The 22,290-nt window shown below is 37.7% G+C and overlaps 1 protein-coding gene across 7 annotated transcripts in view; it reads left to right on the forward strand.

The window, feature by feature from the left end:
* Positions 1 to 22,290, forward strand: part of ANKS1B (ankyrin repeat and sterile alpha motif domain containing 1B) — a 303,824-nt gene that overhangs the window by 53,949 nt on the left and 227,585 nt on the right. For 6 of the 7 annotated variants that reach the window (XM_032221357.1, XM_032221359.1, XM_032221367.1 and 3 more), the window contains exons 9-12: positions 1,583 to 1,723; positions 11,022 to 11,187; positions 15,617 to 15,753; positions 20,157 to 20,337. In XM_032221357.1, coding sequence (XP_032077248.1) covers positions 1,583 to 1,723; positions 11,022 to 11,187; positions 15,617 to 15,753; positions 20,157 to 20,337 — 625 coding nt within the window. Of the gene's footprint in view, positions 1 to 1,582; positions 1,724 to 11,021; positions 11,188 to 15,616; positions 15,754 to 20,156; positions 20,355 to 22,290 lie in introns of all 7 variants that reach the window. The other variant, XM_032221361.1, reaches the window with a different exon arrangement.

Here is a 22,290-nt window from a genome sequence, read left to right on the forward strand (position 1 = left end):
TTGATATGTTGTATGTTAAAATGTTTATATGCTGCAACACTTATTTCTTGCATAAAATATAATTAAAATTATATAATAAACTGAAGTGGCAGCTGCATAACAAGATTCTTCAATATCTCCCTGAAATCATTATATTGGTTTAGGATTTTTTTTTAGCTAATTACTGGGAATTTACTGCTCATTTGTTTTGTTCTTATAATTTTGTAAATTTTATCCATCTTTTTTTAAAAATTAAATCCCTATACTTACCATTTTCCTTCAACAAAGTTATTTCAAGCCATTCTCATAGGTCTAGAATTGATCCTATACACCTATTTTTCTCTGTTGAACAATTTATGGCATTCTAGTGAATTCTTCCTTGTCTAAATTTGACAACAAACCTCTGACTAAAACCTAATTCTTAATTAAAGTATTACAATAGTTAGATTTTGTTTTTAGGTATTCATCTTCCAGTAGATGGCAGTATGGTTCAGTAAAGAAGAGCATCGGCCATTTTATACAATAGAAGGAACTTCCAAATGCATGTTTCTTGGTTAACTTATTAAGAGCGGCTGGCAGGTTTTGGTGCAGTATGAATGCGAAAGGATCCCTGATGATTGAACTCCAAATACCATGCATTGACAGTCTCCTATGGGCTCTGTAATCTTTAGGATAGCCACTACCATAAATTATTAAATGCATTCCAAAAACCGTAATCAATTTAGCTTTTAAAAAAATATGCTAATTATGTTTCAGATAATCAAAAAAGAATCAGTTAGTGATTTAGGAAATTTTGGTACATTACAGTATTAAATTAAGTGGAAGAAATTCAAAGAGTTGAGAAAGTAGCATGTTAAATTCAATAATTAAAAATGAAGCAAGAATTCAAGAAGTGACAAGGAGAACATAGGAGTTTTCAGAAATGGTTTATTTAATGCAATAGTAACTTATTTAAAGGCAGCAATTTCTAAGTTATTGCAAATGCATAATAGCAATAACAACAGCACTTAGACTTATATACCACTTCAAAGTGCTTTACAGCCCTCTCTAAGTTTACAGAGTCAGCATATTGCCCCCAACAATCTGGGTCCTCATTTTACTGACCTCGGAAGGATGGAAGGCTGAGTCAACCTTGAGCTTGGCGAGATTTGAACTGCCAAATTGTAGGCAGCGGCAGTGAGCAGAAGTAGCCTGAAGTACCTCTAACCACTGCGCCACCATGGCTCTAACCCATGGTTAACCACCATGTGTAACATATAACATCATTGAGAATAATTTTAGGTAAAATTATTTTGAATTTTAATATAATATGACCTATTTTAATTGATATATTTCCTTTAGATGTTATCTATCTATTATCAGCGTTCCAAATATCATCCACAGATGTGCCAACATGTCTCTGCCTTGGACTCTGATTTAATTCTGCATGATATTTGGAATGCTGATGTCTGTCTATCTATCTATCTATCTATCTATCTATCTATCTATCTATCTATCTATCTATCTATCTATCTATCTATCTATCATCTATCTATCTATCTATCTAAAATTCAGCTGTATTCATATTCACTTAAGCTTGGAAATACTGCTACTCTGTCCTCAGAGATCATCTTCCACAAATCTGGAACAAACAGAAGAGGAAGAAGAGGGTGGAACTGAAAATAGTTGTGGACCTACAGGTTTGTGGGAAGCACTGACACCTTGCAACGGATGTAGAAATCTTGGGTTCTCCAGTCTTACTCAGGTATTTATCACTTTAGATACAAATCATGCTTGAGTATTTTCCCGTTAATATGTTGGAAATTTTCACCATGAACCTTGTTCTCTAGAAAGTTAAGATAAGGACAATGGATGCCATTGCTCCCAAGTGGCCTCTGTCAGATTACAGATCCCAGTGTTGGGGTTCCATTTTGCACAAAAATACATCCATAAAAGAAATACTCCCTCTTAATGCCCTTTTGAGATGTTAAACATGCCTTTGACTCAATTTCCAGAAATTAAAAAAATCAATGTCAAGGTCCTCAATCCTCACAGTTCTCTATGCAGATAATGCCATCACAATTTCCCAAACATATATGGCAGCAATATTTCGATACTGCAGCAAAATCACCCGAATTTAATTTTGAAAAATCTAAAATTTTCTTTGCTAAGAGAGCAACACAATAATCCTGGACAATAGGAGGGGAAAAAATGGAGCAGATTGCTAACCAGAGATGGTTACCCACTCTAAAGCCACCTGGAATACACACCAGAATCACTAGTAGTGCAGATACTGTTTAGATTTTCAAGTGTTGTTAAGTGTTTCTTCTATACAAGTGAAGAATCCCTGCAGCATTAAAACTTTTTGAGGTCAAGTCATTGGCCCAAACACTTTATGGTACACAAGTTGGAATTTATAGAAGAATATTGTAGAATGATGCACTGGAATCAGTGTAAACCAAAAATTGGAAATCAATCCTCACTGCACCCAATGGAACAGCAAATGCTCAGTTAAAGTTTGAGATAGGCATGTTTGCAATCCTGGCAAAGGCCTGGAGGATGATGATAAACTATTGGCTGAAAATCTAACTCTTCCCTTTGGACTGACCCCTGTAGTTTTAATAGACAATTTTCCTTCTCCCTGGAAATAAACTGTAAAGCAAAAGTTGACATATGAGTTTTCCTTACTACTCATTATTTCTTTAGAGAATGACTAAGCCAAACAACTGCTGACCAAAAAGATGTGGAGTTTCAGGCTACAGTTAAAAGGTTGGCCCAACATGGCAAAACTGTATAAATAAAGACACTTGGGAATCAGAAAAATATCTTTAAAAAATCTAACTTTCCCCAAGTTCAAAGCCAGGGATAACATCTTACCCTCTGCATTGTTGCAAGTTAATTAATGGTACCTGCCCATGGGAGATTGAAACCATTTTGTATGTATTATTACAAGCTATATCGGGATATCAAGCGTGCTTATAGTCTTCCTTAATATGTACATTTCAAGGATGGCCAGACAATTTCTACATGAAACAGGAAAAAAACCACTTATGCATAGCTAAATTTTGTGTTGCTCCGATGAAGCCACACAAGCTACCGATAACTGGTCACAGAAATAACCACTTCTGTTTTATTCATCACTTCAGGTTTAATATGATAACAATCTTGTTTAAGGTGATATGTACAGTATTTTTCCTTTGTTGACAGTAATAATTCAGATTTATACTTGCACATCTAGTAGCTATATTGCATTTTATCATTTTATGGTAGTATTTTATTTTGGCTAGGTATTTAATTTTACGTTTGTGTTATATTTTTAGATGTTGCTGATCATTGATCCAATAAAGTACAGTAGTTCTCGCCTTAAAACCATAACTGAACCTGACAAGGATACTATCAGACCTGTTTTTTATTATCTTTTCTTCAGCAGTCGTTAAGCAAATGCTGTGACTGTTAAGTGAATGCTGCATAGCAAACACTCATTGTTTGCTATTGGGCAGTTTTTGCCAGAAATCAGAAGTAAATTGCTGTATTTTACAGTAGTAGGGTTTCCGGAGCCTTTTTATTGATATAACATAGTCATGTTGCTGTGATTCAAAAGCCATTTGGGCTACTAACAAAAGAAGACTGCTATGAGATTTTAATCACATTGCAACTCCCATCTGCCTACTTCTTTTATCACTGTATTTGTTTATAACATAGGTTCTAACTTGACTAACAAAACAAAACTGTCTGGTATAGGCTGTTGACAAAAATATTGAAATCATTTTCCAGATAAGTACCTCTCTAAAAGAAATTTCTCGCCTCCGATAACAAAGTCTTGTCCATCTCTTTTGTATCTACTTAAATTGTATGGAAAATAAATTGTAGAATATATAACAAAAAATCTGCAAGATAGAAAACAAATTACAGATTAAAAACAAACAAACAAATGAGAACAAAAAAGAATAATGACATATGTCCATTGTATCTCTTATGACAATAGAGAGCCAGTTCAAAGGTTGAGAAAAAAAACACGTTTCTTCAGTTCAGGTTTTAATTCTGCTGTTGTAACTTCTTCTCACAATGGAAATTTATCTTTTCAGCACTTATCCCAACTCAATAAATTGATATATGGTAAGCAAGAAGCAATCTTGATGAATAAAAGAGAGAACTAGGAGATGTAGGCATAGTATAATAGACTTTGATTAAGTGCAGCATGCAAAAATAAGTGAAAAAACTTAAATGCCTTTATGTAGGAACAAGTGATATTGTCAAATTCATTCAGCTCTGCATTTAGACTTGTTCCCAAGCGATAAGTGCTCTTCTGGGAAAGAATAGAAAAACAGCATTGTACCTGGTGTTAGTGAGTGGGGCTTGGGGCTTCTGAAAATAAGAAAAGGTAACTGCATATCATTGTATACATCAGGCATGTGACAAAGCTAAGTATGTCAGCATTTTCCTGATAAGGTGAATATAAATCATACCATTTTCTCTTTGTAAACCATATTATTGCTGTATGCTAAAATAATAAATGCCCATTTTACCTCTAAACCTTCCTCCTACTAAATGTAGAGACTTGTCAGGTACAAACAATCAGATCCACCTATGTAGAGTCCAAACTAATTACTTTATTGTATTTTGCCTATAATACAGGAATCCTCCCAGACTGCTTGCCTTCACTTGGAAACAGATAACTATGGTTCCATGGGGCTTAGGGGGGAATTAGTAGTAGATCTCTTGCAGCTGTGCAACAACTAATTCCTGACTTGATTCCTCCTCCTTGTCTGGTTGGCTGTTTCCCATCAAAACCCTAGGATTGGAAAAGCTGCCAGAACAATTAGAACAATTACCTCCTCGCGACCTATCAGATCACACAGATTAGGCCTCCTCCAAGTTCCATCCGCCAGTCAGTGTCGACTGGCAACCACGCGGAGGAGAGCCTTTTCAGTAGTAGCTCCGACCCTTTGGAACGATCTCCCCGTGGAGATTCGTACCCTCACCACCCTCCAGACCTTCCGCACAGCCCTCAAGATCTGGCTATCCCGTCAGGCCTGGGGTTAAAGATTGTAATTCGTCCCCACCCAAATGATGAATGTTGTTTCTATTTTTAATTATGTACTGTTTTTATATGTCACTGTCTGTATTCCCTTCCCCACAAGTTGTAAGCCGCCCTGAGTCCCCTCAGGGAAAAGGGCGGCCTATAAATAAACTTAAAAAAAATAAAATCCTGGTCATACTGCAGGGCAGGATGATCTTTTTCTCCTGCCAACTATCAGCTGATTTTGTTGCCTAAGCTGGCTTTTGGGTGGCTCTGCTCCCTGGATCCAAACAGGAGCACCTAGGAATGACCCAAGATGACTTTCAGATGATCGTGGGCACACTTGAGAAGAGGAATCTTGAAGATTGAAGTTCCTAATAGGAGTGGCCAGAAAGTTGGGTCTTCATTTTTTCCTGTTAGCTTATTGCTTTTATAAAGTATGCCTTGGTTTTAACTGCATTTTCTTTTGTATTTTAAAAGTTATTCTTAAAGGTTAATGGTTAATACTGATGGGGCTCAAGGTTGATGATCAGCCTTCCCTCCTTCTGAAGTTGGTAAAATGAGGACTCAGTTTGTTGGGGTCAGTGACATGCAGTGAGGTTTATAGCTGGTGAAGCAAAAAGAAAGAAAGCAGCTTTTGCCTGCCCTGCTGCTTCTGTCGCACACAGCGGCAGGGCGGGCAAAAGCCGCCTTTTTTCTTTTAAGAAAGAAAGCGGCTTTTGCCCGCCCTCCCGCTTCTGTCCGACATAGAGGCATCCCGCCACTATGTCGAAGTCAGACATAGCGGCGGGGCGGGCAAAAGCCGCTTTCTTTCTTTTGCGGCAAAAGAAAGCAAGCGCCAGCCCGCCAGCAGAGGTGGGTAAAAGACCCACCTCTGCTGGCGGGCTGCCCCGACACAGAGAAAGAAAGCTGGCGGGCTGCCCTCCCTGCCTCTCCTACCCCCTTCCCTCTAAGTGAAGAAACAAACACTGCCCCAACACAGAGAAAGAAGCTGGCGGGCTGCCCTCCCTGCCTCTCCTACCCCCTTCCCTCTGAGTGAAGAAACAAACACTGCCCCAACACAGAGAAAGAAGCTGGCGGGCTGCCCTCCCTGCCTCTCCTACCCCCTTCCCTCTGAGTGAAGAAACAAACACTGCCCCGACACAGAGAAAGAAGCTGGCGGGCTGCCCTCCCTGCCTCTCCTACCCCCTTCCCTCTGAGTGAAGAAACAAACACACGCGCACACACAGACACACACATTACTTACAATTACTTACAAATTAAATTAATTTTGAATTCCTCCCCCTCCCTCCGACCCACATACCTTTTCCAGCTGTTTCACAATCACAGAGGATTTCAATTCTGCTCTTGCCTGCCATCATGAAAATGTAAAAATATAAAAGGAAAAAGGCAAGAGTTGCTGAGATCAGGCTGGGTTAGCTGTTGCCAGAGTCCCCAATGGATGACTCTGCTTAACTGTTTAAAAAAGCCTCTTAAAAAATGCCCTCTACAGGAGGAGGCAAGAGAACCATGTGCCTCATCTACATAAGGAATTTTTCAGCTTTTAATCCTTGCTTAACTCTGCTCAAGTGATCATAAAGTCAGACTAAATGAGGCACATGGTTCTCCCGCCTCCTCCTGTAGTGGGCACTTTTTAGAGACTTTTTTAAACAGTTAAGCACTAAGCAGAGTCATCCACTGTGACTCTGGCAGCAACTACCTCAGCCTTTTTCCTTTTACATTTTTTTTTCCTTTTCATGATGACAGTGGTGAGGCCCTGCCTCCCCTGCCTCCCTTGACTGCACGTCACTGGTTGGGATTATGCAAATAATGTTTCTGCATTGTAAACTGTCCAGAGAATCCTGTAAAGCTCTATGGGATGGTATATACGCCCAAAATGTTATTGCTATTGCCACTTAAGTGTATTCCTTATTTTTGAAATTATCTGTTTTTCTTTCACTTAAACAGTATATTGTCTTGTAGATTTATAATCTAGAATATTTTACAGATCTATTAAAATATACATAGAATATTGAAGTTTGCAAATTAACGACAACAAGCACAATAACCAGACTTAGAATTGACAGTACAGATATTGAAGTGCTTGACAACTTCCGATTTTGGTATTCTTCGTGACACCCTGTACAAGCCAAAGGTGGACTTGAAGAAGCAAAACAGGAATAGTACTGATGCTTTTAAACTGAAGTTGGAGAAGACTCTTGAGAATACTGTTGACAACCAAGAAAATGAACAAATCATCCCCATTTGTACTTAAGGAACAAATGACCAGGGTCAAATTATTCTACTTTAAACATGTGAACTCTTACCTTTCCATAAAGAGTCTAATTTTGGGAAAGGCGAAAGAAAAGAGAAAAGAGGGAGGATCAGCAGCAGGATGGATGGGGTCAGGTATAGTGACAGTGACTACACAACTAGAAGACCTCTAAGACCATCAGAGGGACAGATTATCATGGAAAAATATGTTGTTTCCCAGAGTTGACATCAATTTGATGGCTCATAATCAATCAGTTAATGTATTTCAGACCGATATGGGAACATCTTAATGGCGAAAGTGGCATAATCTCTTTAATGAGATATTTGGACTCCTGGAGAAGGGACAGAAGTATCAGTAGCAGAAGCTGGTTAGCAATCCTGTGAAAGAACTGGCCTGCTTCCTGCAGTTGCCATATGGCTAGCCACATGTGGCTTTTCTTTTCTTTCTGTTATTTTTTTCTTGCTCTGCCCTATGAACTAGAAACTGTCCCTGGACAAGAACTAGCCATATCATGACTATAGTTTGTGGTAACTTTGTTGTCACAGCTGTTTTGTCTCTGAAACAGGAGAAAGATTTTGGACTGGCATTTTAGCAACAGCACTAGCTCTTAGACTTATATACCACTTCACAGTGCTTTATAGCACTCTCTAAGTGGTTTAAAGAGTCAGCATATCACCCCCTACAATCTGGATCCTCATTTTACTGACTTCGGAAGGATGAGTCAACCTTGAGCTTATCATAATTGAACTCCTGGCAATCAGCAGAATTAGCCTGCAATATTGCATTCTAACTACTGTGTCACCATTGGGGCCATGGGAAAGATTATGAAGGAATGTTGGGAGAGGTCTTGGCATTTTGCCCTTTTTTAGATGAGAGACAGTAGGGTGGGAGTTTTGATTGGCCTGTCAAACTGGCGGCCCACAGGCTGGATATTTCACATGCAGGCAATGCCCATCCCAGCTCCGCAAAGGCAAAAAATATTGCAATATATAACTATCCAGCCTGTGATCGAGTTTGACACCCATGGAATAAGGAGATGTAAGAATGCACTATTTTTTTCCTTCTTCCTTACATGCCAAGAGCAGGGTGCTAATGGGGAGCTAGGTTGAAGTGTCAGCTAGATAAGCTACGTGGCTGCTGAATGTTGAGTGTTAGAGCTGCCCTTCTTATTGGCTGGTAATGAGATGAGTATAGTGGGACCCCTGGCAAGGAGGGGCAAGGATTGAGGGTGATTGTTAGGGGGCAGGAGACAATCAGTGGCCTACTCCTGTCTCTTGCAATATTTCCCCATGCCTGTTATCACTGTGAGCTTACTATCAGGGAAAGCAGCCCTGTTGTTTGGTATCAATATCAGGTTCTAGCCCCCCACATAATTCTGATAAATTTTATTATCAAACAGTCTACTACTGTTTTATTCGTTATGTGCACTATTAATATGACACCTTTAATATTACCATATTTTTGGAGTATAAGACGCACTGGAGTATAAAACCCACCACAGGTAGGTAGATAGAGGGATAGAGAGAGAGAGAAATACAGTAGGTAGGGAGAGAGAGAGTAGGTAGGTAGGTAGGTAGGTAGGTAGGTAGGTAGGTAGGTAGGTAGATAGATGTTTCCAGGTGTATTTATCCATGTGCTGGAGAAGGAAATCGCTGACAACCTGCAGCACCTTGTTTCTGCTGGCACAGCACTTGATCAATGTAATTCTTACCAATCACTCTAACTAAAGAGCTTTCCGAAAGGGAAAAAAAAAGTTTTTGCACTCTGCAAACCTCCCCAAAATGCCCCCCCTTTGTTCGTGAAAATGCCCCCCCTTTTTTCAAATAAAAGGCATGAATAGCCTTGGGGGGCTTGCAGAGTGCTCCTGGGGGATGGGGGGCAAAAATGGGCAAAAAAACGGGCCGTTTTTCACAAAAATGGGCCGATTTTTTAATCAAAAAATTGAATGTATAGCCTTATGGATGCTTAGAGAGTGCTGCTGGGGGCTGGGGGGCAAAATATGGTCCATTCTTTGCTCATTTCTGCCCTCCCCAGCCTCCAGGAGCTCTCTGAAAGCCTCCATAAGGCTATGTACGGCCATTTTTGTGAAGGGGCAGGGCTTCGGGAGGCAAAAAATGCTGTATTCAATGTATAAGACACACCCAGATTTTCAGCCTCTTTTTTGAGGAAAAAAGGTGCATATACTACGAAAAATACAGTAAGTACATTTTTGGGAACTTTCTAAGATAGAACTAGTTTAAATTATTTATTGCCAAGTAAATGATATATGATAACATTTTTTTTCTGCATGCAATCTCAGATAGCTTTGACATTTCTGATTAGTTTGTAGAGTTTGAAAACTGAATCATCCCTAGTTGAGACTAAAATTATACTGATGGATGTCAGAATTTGAGTTTCAATATATTACTCAATTATGAAACAACAATTAATATATTCTTGAAAATGCATTAAATCTCTTTTTCCAGTATGAACATATAAGGACAGTGTAACCTTCTTTTGTGAGGAGTTTCATTTGTTCTAATACATTTTTTTCAGAATTTGCAGCCTGAAAAATGAAGAACTTCTGTTGAAGTTCTTTTCTTTCTCCTCTCATCCAACCCTATGCAAGCTTTTCAAGATTACTGTTTTAGCTGAGAAGTAGCCATCTTGCTAAAGACTGAAAGGAAAATAGGATATAACTATTAATTTTTCTCTTTTTCTGTTATTATTATTAGTAAAAGTATTAGTATTATTATTTTGTTATTGTTAGTACTGGTGGTAGAATATGTAGAAAAGCGATTTTCTGAATTTCCAGATGCCCAGCTGATTATAGATCAGATAGCTGGCAGATAAAGCCTTGTGTGACTCCCAAGATCACATAAGCTAAAGAGAAAACACACCTTTAAATGGGCCATATAATTCTACATATATATAGAATTTCCATTTACATCAGCTAGGTATATAATGATAACTTGCTGCATGGGAATAGAAAAAGTTCTGGAAGATTTGAAGACAATGCCCCTTTATCATTCTCTAAGAAAAGCAAATGTCCATAGATTGTTGAGGTAGTGTATTTGAATTGAATTCAACTGAATTGAACTTTATTTGGCCAAGTGTTATTTGACACAAAAGACATTTATCTCCAGTACAGAAATACTTAGTGTACATGCAAAGCAACATCCATCATCCATCCCCCCCAATTAAATGGGGGAGCAAATAAGATAATAAGAAGGGTAAATAATGATACTACAGCCATGCTACATGGGTAAATATACATAGACATTACACAGCACTGTCAGAATTAGGTGTTCAGCAGAGTGATGGCACAGGGGAAAATTCTGTTCCTGTGTCCAGTTGTTTTGGCATGCAATGTCCTGTAGAGCTGTCCCAAGGGGAGGAGTTGAAGCAGCTTATGTCCAAGATGTGCGGGGTCTACAGATATCTTCTCAGCCCTCCTTCTGACCTGAACAATATATAGGTCTTTTATGGAAGGCAAGGTGGTCTCAATTGTTCTTTATTTACATATATGTTTATACAAATAATAATAATTTAATGGTAATTTTTATTATTAAGATGCATTAGTAGGTAGCTTTTAAAATATATTTTTGTTTCAAAGATGTATTTGTAGAGCTCTAAAAACTAACCTTAATCTTAAATTATTGTTAGTGGAAAGTTATTTTAAAAATCCTTATAATTGTTGTAATTGACTTTCAGTAAATATGATAGTGTATATATGACAATTTTAAATAGTTTTCTTTTCTGTCCTCTACAAGGCCAAGTCTATTATATAATTCTATTTCTATATTTCAGGAAACCTTTCCAAAGAAGAGGAGTGCTACACTGGAAGCAGTGCCATCTGTTTCTTCAGAAACATTTCCTCTAGAAAATGAGAATGGTCTCTGTGATTTTCTTGATACAACAGTTACGAAGAAACCTTGTTCTTTAGAAATAACAAGAGGAGTTTCATCAAAAATAGGTGTTTTTACTGGTTTTGATCTTATAAGTATTGTTATTTGTGCTACTTAGATTTTTGTTTATACTATTAGCTGATTTTGAGAAATATGCAGGAATTTTATCACTTAATGCTTGTCTGTGCAGGAAGCACAAACATGAAGCATTAAGGACAAGTCCAGCTGAGTTGTATTTGCTACATAAATTTGGCATTCAGAGAGAAGGATAGTTATTGTTTCAATTTCTCCAGACCATTCTCCTTGTGAGAAAGAGTAAACTACAAAAAGATATATGGGAATCTATTGCTGCTTTTAGCTGCCTAATCTGAGGCTGTTTTAGCACATAACAAATTCATGCCACTCCCAAATATGGTCCTAAGATATATTTGAAACTAAAAGAGGGCATCCCACGCTTTCTTGAAACAGATGTCAATTCAGTCAAAGTTGTATTAGTACAGTATGGAAATCCAGCCAGATGTCTGCGCCTTTCTGAAAGACTAACTTCCAAAAATATTTTATAGTTTTCCTGTGAAAAAAGACTGGGTTCCATATTCTTCCTCTCCAATATAGTTTGCAATGTTTTTTTTTTCTGTCAGCATTTCAGTTTCCATTGTTCTGTGATACCTTCATTCCTGTTTCTAGAACAATCCAGACCAAAGTATATAAACTTTCAAGATTTTTTCCTGGGGTGAACAAATGAGGAGCAATAAGGAGGTGATTGAATTTCAGTGTCTGAAATTATACATATGCTATTTTTCTCATATAATAAACTGTGCATTATAGTAATCTTAAGATTGTTCTGGATTTTTTGTCTTTTATTTATTTATTTATTATTTATATTTTTGTAATAGTATGGTAGATTTCTCTTATTTCATATTTTAAAAGAAAAATATAATTTGGGAAGGAAATGTCTTTTATTTATTTAAAATATGTATATAGCTGCCCATCTTGTATCAAACTGTGGGATATTTATAATGAAGAGATAAAATCTCATTTATGTATAATAAAAATATTTAAACCAAAGTCATTTAAGCTCAAAAAAATTAAAACCAAAACTTTGTAAAAAATAGATAAGTCTTCAACTGTATAATGGTACGTAGGCCCAATTTATAGACTCTTCACAGGTTCTGCTCTCTAAATAATATCCAAGAGTTTCAGTATAATTGAAACAGGTTTTTTTTCTACTGCAGTAAATGAGAAAGCACTGATTTTTGAGCAATCACATGTCATAATGCCTCAATATCGAGAAGAAGAAAAGAATTGTGCATACATAAAATTCAGTTGAAATTCATTTGGTATCCAAATGAAGCAAACAAAATGTTTAAAAGTTATCATATTTATGTAGTTATTTACCAAGCACATCTAAATTATATTAAAGTAACCAGAATATCTTTACAATCCTCAAGGCATGTCACAACTTTTGAGCACCCCAATGTTTGGAAATTGAAAGTTGAAAAATTTGACACGCCCTATAAATATCCAGCATTCCAGATGGCTATAGCTTGCAGATAGTATTTAAGGACAGCCATATTTATAGACTGTTGCAATAGTCCAAATGAGAATTAACAAGGACATGACGAGCAGGAAAGATCATAACTGCACAAAATCCTGCTACCATCTGCTCATCAGGCAAAAGTTATAGGTCTAGGAGGATTCCTTGCTTATGCTTCATTTTAAACAAATGGCTACTATTCAAGCCTGTAATGGAATTCTTTCTGACACACTCCCCATTCTTGAAGCCTCTCATTTTTCCAAGAACAGAATATTTTCTTGTGTCTCCTAAAAGAACAATTCATAATCCATTGCCTCCTGCAAGCATTCTGCTGATGGTCATCCCACTCCCCACCCCCATTCAAGATTGGAGACTACATCTGATTTTCATCTAGATATTTCCATGAGCCCAAGTTTATTAGGTTATTTTTGGTAGTTGCATAGATAGTAATCTCACTGGCAGCTTTCAACTATGCTGAAATGCCTTGCTTTTTATGATTCTGCCCTGGTCTTGGACTTTCCTTTTGCTCACTAACTCTGAGGTAAAATGTACTTGGCATAGAACGGCATATCTGACATAGGAATGCAAATGAAGAAGTAAGACAGCAGTTTCCCAAAAATGAAGAATTTTGGAGAATGCTCCTACATAATTCCTGGTTTTGCCTAAATGAGGGAGCTGATTCTCTCTTGAGGAGTTGTACAGGGCTCTGTTGTCATTCATCCCTCTGTGGTGGTGATGTGTTTTAGGGCTTAGTATTCTCTTGAGGTCAGGCTCTAACTCCTTGTTATATGAGTCAGTAGCTGCCTGTGCTGGGTTTGATTCATCACTCACAGGTGCTGACAACCTATTAATGCCTCAAATATAATCTGACAGTCTTCTAGTTTCTGTTCTTCAGGTATAGAACCAAATAAATCCATAACAGATACAATAGATAAATATGAAGCAGAAATCATTTGTTGGTTGTAGTCAAGGAATGATGAAACTGGGGAAGAGTTGCATGCCCTTCTAGGTTTCCATGATGGAGATTGAAGCTGGGGAATTCTGGGAGTTGAAATCCACAATCTTAAAATTGCTGAGAGTGAAAAACACTGATTTAATGAAAAGGAAAAAGAGTGATTCTTCCACACCATCTCATCTTCTTACTTTTTAAAATCAACTCTCTTTTGAATTTGAAAGAACTTTCTTCCTGACAAGTCCTTCCTCTTAAGTAGGGCTACATGATTATTTAAGACAATTAATCCTTCCAATTAGCTGAGCACATATGTTCTAGTAATGAAATATACGTGTTTGCTCATTTTTATTGTCTTTTTTTTTCTGTGAACACATTAGCACACATTAAAAAATGAAATTCTGATGCCCGCTCTCAAAAGAAAATAAGCCAAAATGTTGAAAGTCCAGTCAACCTAACAGCACTATCCAGAACAGAATGCTTTAATCAAGTTTCCTTTGCAATGATGACACAGTAGTTTCTCAACTGCCGTTTTGTTATTAACTCTAGCTTCATGTAATCCATTTTAGGCTTTAAGGAGCACATTAGCAAATAGATGGGTAGTGGCACTCTATTTTGGTTAGCCTTAGAGGTGGTATTCAGCCAGTTCTGACCAGTTCTGGTGAACCGGTAGCGGAAATTTTGAGTAGTTTGGAGAACTGGCAAATACCACCTGTGGCTGGCTTTGCCCCCATCTATTCGCTGCCTCCTGAATCCCAGCTGATTGGCTGGGTCTTCTTCTGTTGCCCTGCACAGGAGGACGGAGCTGGAAAGCAGGTTAGTGGGGTGAGAGGGAATGAGGATTTTGCAGTATCCTTCCCTGGCCACGTCCACTAACCACACCCACCAAGCCTCGCCACATCCACAGAACCGGTAGTAAAAAAATTTGAATCCCACCATTGGATTTAGCCTAGTGGTTAGCCCTCCGTGTTTTCCTCATTTCCTCTTTTGATCACACTACCTATAAGTATATACAAATTAAGTATAAATTAAGTGTTTGAAGTATATACAAATACTTAAAAAGAGCTTTCATGTATTTTAGGGTCAGTAATTACATCTGGACCAATGGTGGGATTCACATTTTTTTTACTACCGGTTTTGTGGCTTGGTAGGCATGGCTTTGTGGGCATGGCAGGGGAAGAATACTGCAAAATCCCCATTCCCTCCCCACCCCACTAACCTGCTTTCCAGCTCCTTTCTCCTGTTCAGGGCATCAAAAGATGATCAGCTGGGAGGCAGTGAGGGCAGGGCCAGCCTATTTGCCAGTTCTCCAACCTACTCAAAATTTCTGCTACTGGTTCTCCAGAACCTGTCAGAACTGGCCGAATACCACCTCTGATCTGGACTATATTCCTCTGTATAAAATTCTCACTTAAGATCACATCTAGGCAGTTAATTAGATTCTAATATTCATTTGAATGGTTATAGTGATGATTTTTTTTAAGTCATTGAGTTGGCTGATGGGGCAGTCCAGTTACCAGTTCACATCCTGGTGAATGAAGTTGAGGAAGGTCCTAATAGACAGCTAATTTTCCCACAAGTTAATACCACCTGTTGGAACTTAGAAAGTCTTTAGTATATTTTTCCATACCTATACAGAAGATATCAGAACTATAATTTTTAACCATCTATCCATTTTTAAGTACAGTAAGTATTATACTAATATTCCTAATTTCCCTCTTACACTTCCAGTTTCCTCTCTAGTTTTGACAGGCAGCCAATGAACATAAACCTATTTCTGCACATGAATAGTTTTCTGCATTGAAATGCTAAGCATTAGCTGTGATCAGTGACAAGCTTTGTAGAAAACAATAAATGAATATCTCAATCTGAATGCAAACAATATGAATTATAGATCTAATAATTATAATAAATTATAAAATACTGAATCATTTGTCTTTAAAGCCATTTTCTGTTTTCACAGTATATTCTGTGTAATAATGTATAATCACCAGAACACTATTTTTATTCATAGATAATGCACCGCAAGTAGCAATTACTGCACCAGGTACTGGTAACCATAGAAACAGTTCAACAGGCCCAACACCTGACTGCTCTCCTCCATCACCAGATACTGCACTGAAAAATATAGTAAAAGTTATACGACCTCAGGTGAGTAGTCATAAATAGATATTTCATTTGAGTTTATCCGAAGACAATGTTTTTCTCTTTCAGGTTTCCAATATGAACATTGTAATGTGGCTCATTTAAAGATTTTGAAATAAAATTCCTAAACATTGCAGATAGTTGTATCTTGTTTGGATATGAAGACATGAATCTATATTATTGTTTTAGTGTTAAATACACTACACTTCTTTGTCTGACAAACCAGTTAACAGTTAAAGAACAACCTAATTAGGGAACCACCAAGACCACTTCCAATGCTGATCAGGCAAACCACTAGTACATAAAACAAGACAAAACCCCATTCCCTTCTAGCACTGATGATGTTACAGTTTGGTAACAAAATCTCTGCAATCAAATAACCAAGCTCAGAGAGCATCAAAGACTCCAATGTTCAACCCTGAGCTACAAATGTTCTCTTCTATTGATATTTATATACTTAATTTTAAATAAGTTAGTTAGTTAGTTTATTAGTCTTGTATGCCGCCCACTCCCGGAGGACTCCGGGCGGCTTACAATAAAAAGGGGAAAGGGAATAAATAAGACAAACAACAATTTAAAATACAACAACAATCGTAGTTACCGTGGGGCTGGATACTTCAACAGCCCCCGGCCTGCTGGAGCAGCCAGGACTTAGTGGCTTTACAGAAGGCCGGGAAGGTCTTAATTGAAAGAGTTTATCTAAGTTTTGTATTGGATGTTATTACTCTTAATGACCACTTCTTTTGCCTAATTTTTGATACACATTACTGTTATATTGTATATATATTTAACTTGCTTAGCTTACTTCTCTTCTGTTTTTGTTCCTGCCATTGGTGTTCTTTTTTTATCTCATTGACCTAGGGCACATTTATCTCCACTGATATTCATTGAATTCTGCAAATTATATGGTTGAGGTCACAGTGATTTGTCATCCTGAAGATATCAAAGATTAGTCAACTGAATCATAGCCAACCAAATTAAATAGCAGTTGAAGTATGGAATCATAGGTCTGGAGGTCTTCTACTCCAAAGGGGGTCTTCTACTCCAAACCCATGCCCAAAGCAGGAATCCTTATACCACCCTGGACAAATGGTTATCCAAGTGAATGATCTCCCAAACTATATTAAATGGAAGCAGGAAACAATAAAAAATTAATTAAAAGGTACAGATCAGTTTATAATATTAAACATTTGGTAAAATATTTTCCCCCAAAGGTAGTTTATTGTCATTAAGTTTGTTCTTTCTAAATAAATGTATTTATCTACATTGCCATTCTTTGGTAGATATTAGAAGAGAGCTTGTGGGCAACAAACATTTGGCATTCTTTCTGTGCCGGAGCAACACAGAGCCCAATTAATGTTTCCTTGCTCTTTTGTTTTCAGTGGAAGAATAAGTCAGCTTTCAATACTTTACTTGGTGCTTTGCTTGCTTTTGCATGTGAATTAATATCATTTGTGGAATAAATTAAAGTCAGTTGATTAATAAAACAGTAAAACATTGGAGATTGCTTAGCTGGCCTGTATAGAAACCATATATGCTTTTAAATGCTTATTCCGGATTTGTACAAAATGATTTAAATCAGAAATCCAGCAAAGTGAAACCAGATCAATCATTTATGTACACTTGTTTTCAAGTGTGATTGATTTGGAATTGTATACATTCCTAACGTTGGCAATTATATATTTAATTTTTAGTTTGATTTATTGCCTCACAGTCTCCAGGCACTGAGCAGGATATCAACAGCACTGCTTAGTTTGCCAGGAAAGAGCTATACATCTAGGTATCATCAGTACACACAACAACAAATGAACCCAAGGACTTCATGTACACGTTAAATAGGTGTGAAGAGAATACTGAACTCCATGGAATACCACTTAATATGGGCCAAAGGCAAGACTTCTAACTCCAAGAATCAGTATCCAGTATTTAGACTTCTGCTGCTGAGAGGCTGCTGAGAGCTAGGATAGGTGCACTACTCTGTGCTGCTGGTGCCAAAGAGCATCCAAAAGTGCAACCAATGATATCTCCATTCCATGCCTAGGACTTAGTATTCATTGAAAGGGATCCAAATAACCCACTTCATTCAAGATCTGCTAAAGTTGCTGCGCAATCACCCTCTTATAGCTTTCCCTAGGGACATTAGACACCAAATAAAGGTTGCTCAGTATCATGGGATCCAGGAACGGTTTTTTGAGTAGGGGCAAACCAAGATCTTCTTAAGAGGTAGTAGAACAACTATGGAGTTAACCTTCATCAGAATCTAACTACACAATACCCCCAGGAAGACTTAATTAGCCAGGAGAGTCTAAAGGAGATCCTTTTTGTATGGTTTGAAACTCTTCCCAGGTTTCTTGCTATTTTGCATGTTTTTTATCTTGTCTTTAAAATATGTTCTTCCTTCCATTAATTTCTCAGTATCTCCATAATGTCTCATACATTAATTATTTCTTAAAACAACATTGTCTGCAGACCTAATAGTTGTCCTAGTGGGCAACCATTTAAATGTGAACCAGCAGTGTGCTGCAGCTGCCAAAAAAGCCAACACAGTTCTAGACTGCATAAATAGAGGGATATAATCAAGATCACATGAAATGTTAATACCACTTTATAATGCCCTGATAAGGCCACACTTGGAATACTGCATGCAGTTTTGGCTAGTACAATGTAAAAAAGATGTTGAGACTCTAAAAAGAGTGCAGAGAAGAGCAACAAAGAGGATTAGGGGACTGGAAGCTAAAACATATGAAGAACGGTTGCAGGAACTGGCTATGTCTAGTTTAATGAAAAGGATTAGGAAGACATGATGTTCCAATATCCCATGGGCTGCCACAAAGAAGTGGGAGTCAAACTATTTTCCAAGGCACCTGAGGGTAGACCAAGAAGTGATAGATGGAAACTAATCAAGGAGAAAAGCAACCTAGAACTAAGGAGAAATTTCCTGACAGTTAGAACAATTAATCAGTGGAAAAACTTACCTCCAGAAGTTGTGAATGCTCCAACACTGGAAGTTTTTAAGAAGAGATTGGATAACCATTTGTCTGAAGTGGTGTAGGGTTTCCTGCCTAAGCAGGCGGTTGGACTAGAAAACCTCCAAGGTCCCTTCCAGCTCTATTGATTCTAAGACCAGTTGTATTTCCCTTGGGAAAGAATTCAAGGAACATTAAGGTCCCTATTCCTGGTCAGATTCACTATATCAGTGGTCCCCAACCATTCTGTCACCAGGGACCAGTTTTGTGGAAGACAATTTTTCCATGGCCCAGGGAGTGGTGGTTTCATATGCAATCTAGATCCCATGCATGAATAGATAAAGCTTTGCTTGCTCTCCTGTTGCTTGTGTGGTGCAGTTCCCAAGGCCATGGGCTGGTACTAGTCCACAGCTCAAAGGCTGGGGATCTCTGCACTATATGACAGTAGTCCCCGATCTTTATGGCACCAGGGACTGTTTTCAGAAGAAAAATCATCCCCCACATTTAATTCAGCAAAGCACTTTAAATTCTAGCATTGTAAGTGATGCAGAAAAACGTTCTCTACCCAAATTGTGTTTGGTAGTACATCTCTTAGTGTGGGCGTGCTTGCATGTCTTCCCTTATATCATGTCCCTTCAGTCTAGCCCTGTGCATTGGATATACATGTATCAAAATAATTTGATTTTTAAAATGATGAGTAATCTTCAAGGTTAATAATGAGGTCCTTATTTCATTAATTCATCCACTCTTTCAAAAATACTGAATGATATAATGAATGATTAATTGAGTAATGTTCTCTAAGTGAATCCAGTGGGAATCTTGCCACAGACTTCAATTAAGTTTAGACATTGAATAAGTACTGTGACAGGGTCTTATTTTCTTTTGACCCCCCAAAATTTTGCTTGGGCCTTATTATCGGGGGGGGGGGCTTATTGTGTGATCACTGCCACCACCGCCTATCCCCGCCACCTGGAACAGGCTGAAAATTGGACATGCAGAGGCCGAAAATGTGTAAAGGCGACAATAGGCAGCAGTGGCGATGGGTGGCGACAGTGGCAATGGCAATCCCTGCAGCCTGGAACAGCTGACAGGTGGTATTCTGGGATTCAGATCCAACCACCAATCAGCTGCTCATGCTAAATCAGGCTTTGCTGAAGCTGGCCAGGCTGTTTGCTGTTTGCTGCAAGGAAGCAAATTTCTGGGAGGCAGAGACAGAGGCAGATTTTTTTTCTTGTTTTCCTTCTCAAAAACTATGTGCATCTTATAGTCCGAAAAATATGGTAATTTTCAGTGCAACTTTGGTTATAGAGAATGGAATAGGTATTTTATAAGTAAGTGTGTTTAAAGAAGTTAGTAACAATTTTTAGCATCTGGTTTTAAAAACTGAACAGAGGCAGTGAGCTGTAGTTGTAGCGTCTACTTCTAATTAATTTATTTTTGCAGGCCAAGCAACGTACATCAATAGTATCAGCTTTTGAATTTAATCGATTAAATCAGAGTCACGACTATTTTGAAATCAACTCCTGTGTAAGATACGCGAGCTTTAATTCCAGCTCTCCAGTTAGTCCAGCCAACTGCTCCACTGCGTCTATTGAGGACAGCATTGAAGAAAATAATATACCAGGTAAACAAAACATTGAAGTTTAACACAATGGGTGATGATGAAAGCTAAAATCCAGGTCGCTGAATAATTATTTATAATTATTTTATGAGTACCAAAACCAAGTCCTCATGACAATTGGAACAGTGAAAGTGTAATTGTGCTTATGTTCTTACTTTAGCTTTTCTTTGCTTTTAAAGGATTGGTTATAAGGTTTTGCATCACTGTCATAAATTCTAACAGTCATTGAACAAGGAAGTCATAAGCAAAAACTACCTATATAAGAAATTAAGTGACACATTTATTTATCTAATACTCATAGTTAAATATTTTATATGGGCTTTAAAATTAACCAAGTATACACAGACACATATCAAAGTGTTGTTGTTGTTGTTATCATAACAACAGAATTGTATCACAGCGGCCAGTTGTTTCACCGGATTTGGCATTGGTTACTAGTCGGGCCCCACCCAGGAGCCTAGGACGTTGTAACGTATTTTTGTAATATGCATGCAGATCCAAGCAGTGCGGCTTTTTGCATTTGACTGATGGTGATTTTGTCAATTTTTAACTGTTTTAAATGTAGTTCCAGTGCTTTTGGAATAGCACCCAGTGTGCCGATTACCACTGGAATTACCACTGCTGGTTTGTGCCAGAATCGTTGGATTTTGATTTTTAAGTCCTGGTCCAAGTCCTCATTTATTGGTGACAATTGGAACAGTGAAAGTGTAATTGTGCTTATGTTCTTAGATTTAGCTTTTCTTTGCTTTTAAAGGATTGGTTATAAGGTTTTGCATCACTGTCATAAATTCTAACAGTCATTGAACAAGGAAGTCATAAGCAAGAACTACCTATATAAGAAATTAAGTGACACATTTATTTATCTAATACTCATAGTTAAATATTTTATATGGGCTTTAAAATTAACCAAGTATACACACACACACATACACACACACACATCAAAGTGTTGTTGTTGTTATTGTTATTGTTGTTGTTGTTGTTGTTATTATTATTATTATTATTATTATTATTATTATGTTAATCTTTGGTGAGATTCACAGCGTTTGGGGCTGGTTGGTAGCTCAACAGCTCGAGTCCTAACCAAGAACCTAGGAACTGTTAAGGTAACGTCGGAGGATATTAGCTGTTCCAAGTCGGGTGGTTTTTTTGTAGAATCAGAATGTTCAAGTCCAATAAATTTAGAATTTCTAAATAGCGAGGTAGCCCTTTAGGTATTGCTCCAAGGGCTCCAATTACAATCAGGACAACACACGATTTCTTTTTCCACAGTCGCTCAACTTCTATTTGCAAGTGCGAGTACTTTGTGATTTTTTTCTTGCTGCTTATCTTCAATTCATGTATTACCAAGTATTGCAATGTAAATGAACCAAACTTTTTTCTTTTCAACTATTGTTATGTCAGGTGTATTGTGGGCCAAGTGCCTGTCAGCCTGAATTCTGAAATCCCACAAGAACTTGACTTTCTCATTCTCTAAAATCTTCTCAACCTGATGCTCCCAGTGGTTTTTGCTGTACTCAAATCCAAACTTTTGGCACAATTTCCAGTGAATGATCTTAGCAACGCAGTTATGGCGTTGTAGGTAGTCAGTTTGTGAAATTTTGCTGCACCCACTGATTAAGTGGTTGACTGTCTCATTTTTCTCATTACAGAGGCAGCATTTGCTGTTGGTAGTAACATGCTGAATGTTTGCCTTCATGCAATTTGTGGCTAAGGCTTGTTCTTGAGCTGCTAAAATAAAGCCTTCTGTTTCTTTTTTCAGTACTCCTGATCTTAACCAGGTCCAAATTAGCTTTTGGGCAGCTTTTTCCTTCAATACTTTTCAAATATCAGCCATACATAGCTTTGCTTTTCCAATTTTTCAGCTCGCTTCTCAATTACTTCTTTCTTGTATTCAGTTTTCGACTTGGTTGTCTTCAAAAGGCCTCCTTTATTTACTTCCTTAATCATTGGTTC

This window comes from Thamnophis elegans, chromosome 7 (assembly GCF_009769535.1).
Source record: "Thamnophis elegans isolate rThaEle1 chromosome 7, rThaEle1.pri, whole genome shotgun sequence".
Classification (NCBI taxonomy): domain Eukaryota; kingdom Metazoa; phylum Chordata; class Lepidosauria; order Squamata; family Colubridae; genus Thamnophis; species Thamnophis elegans.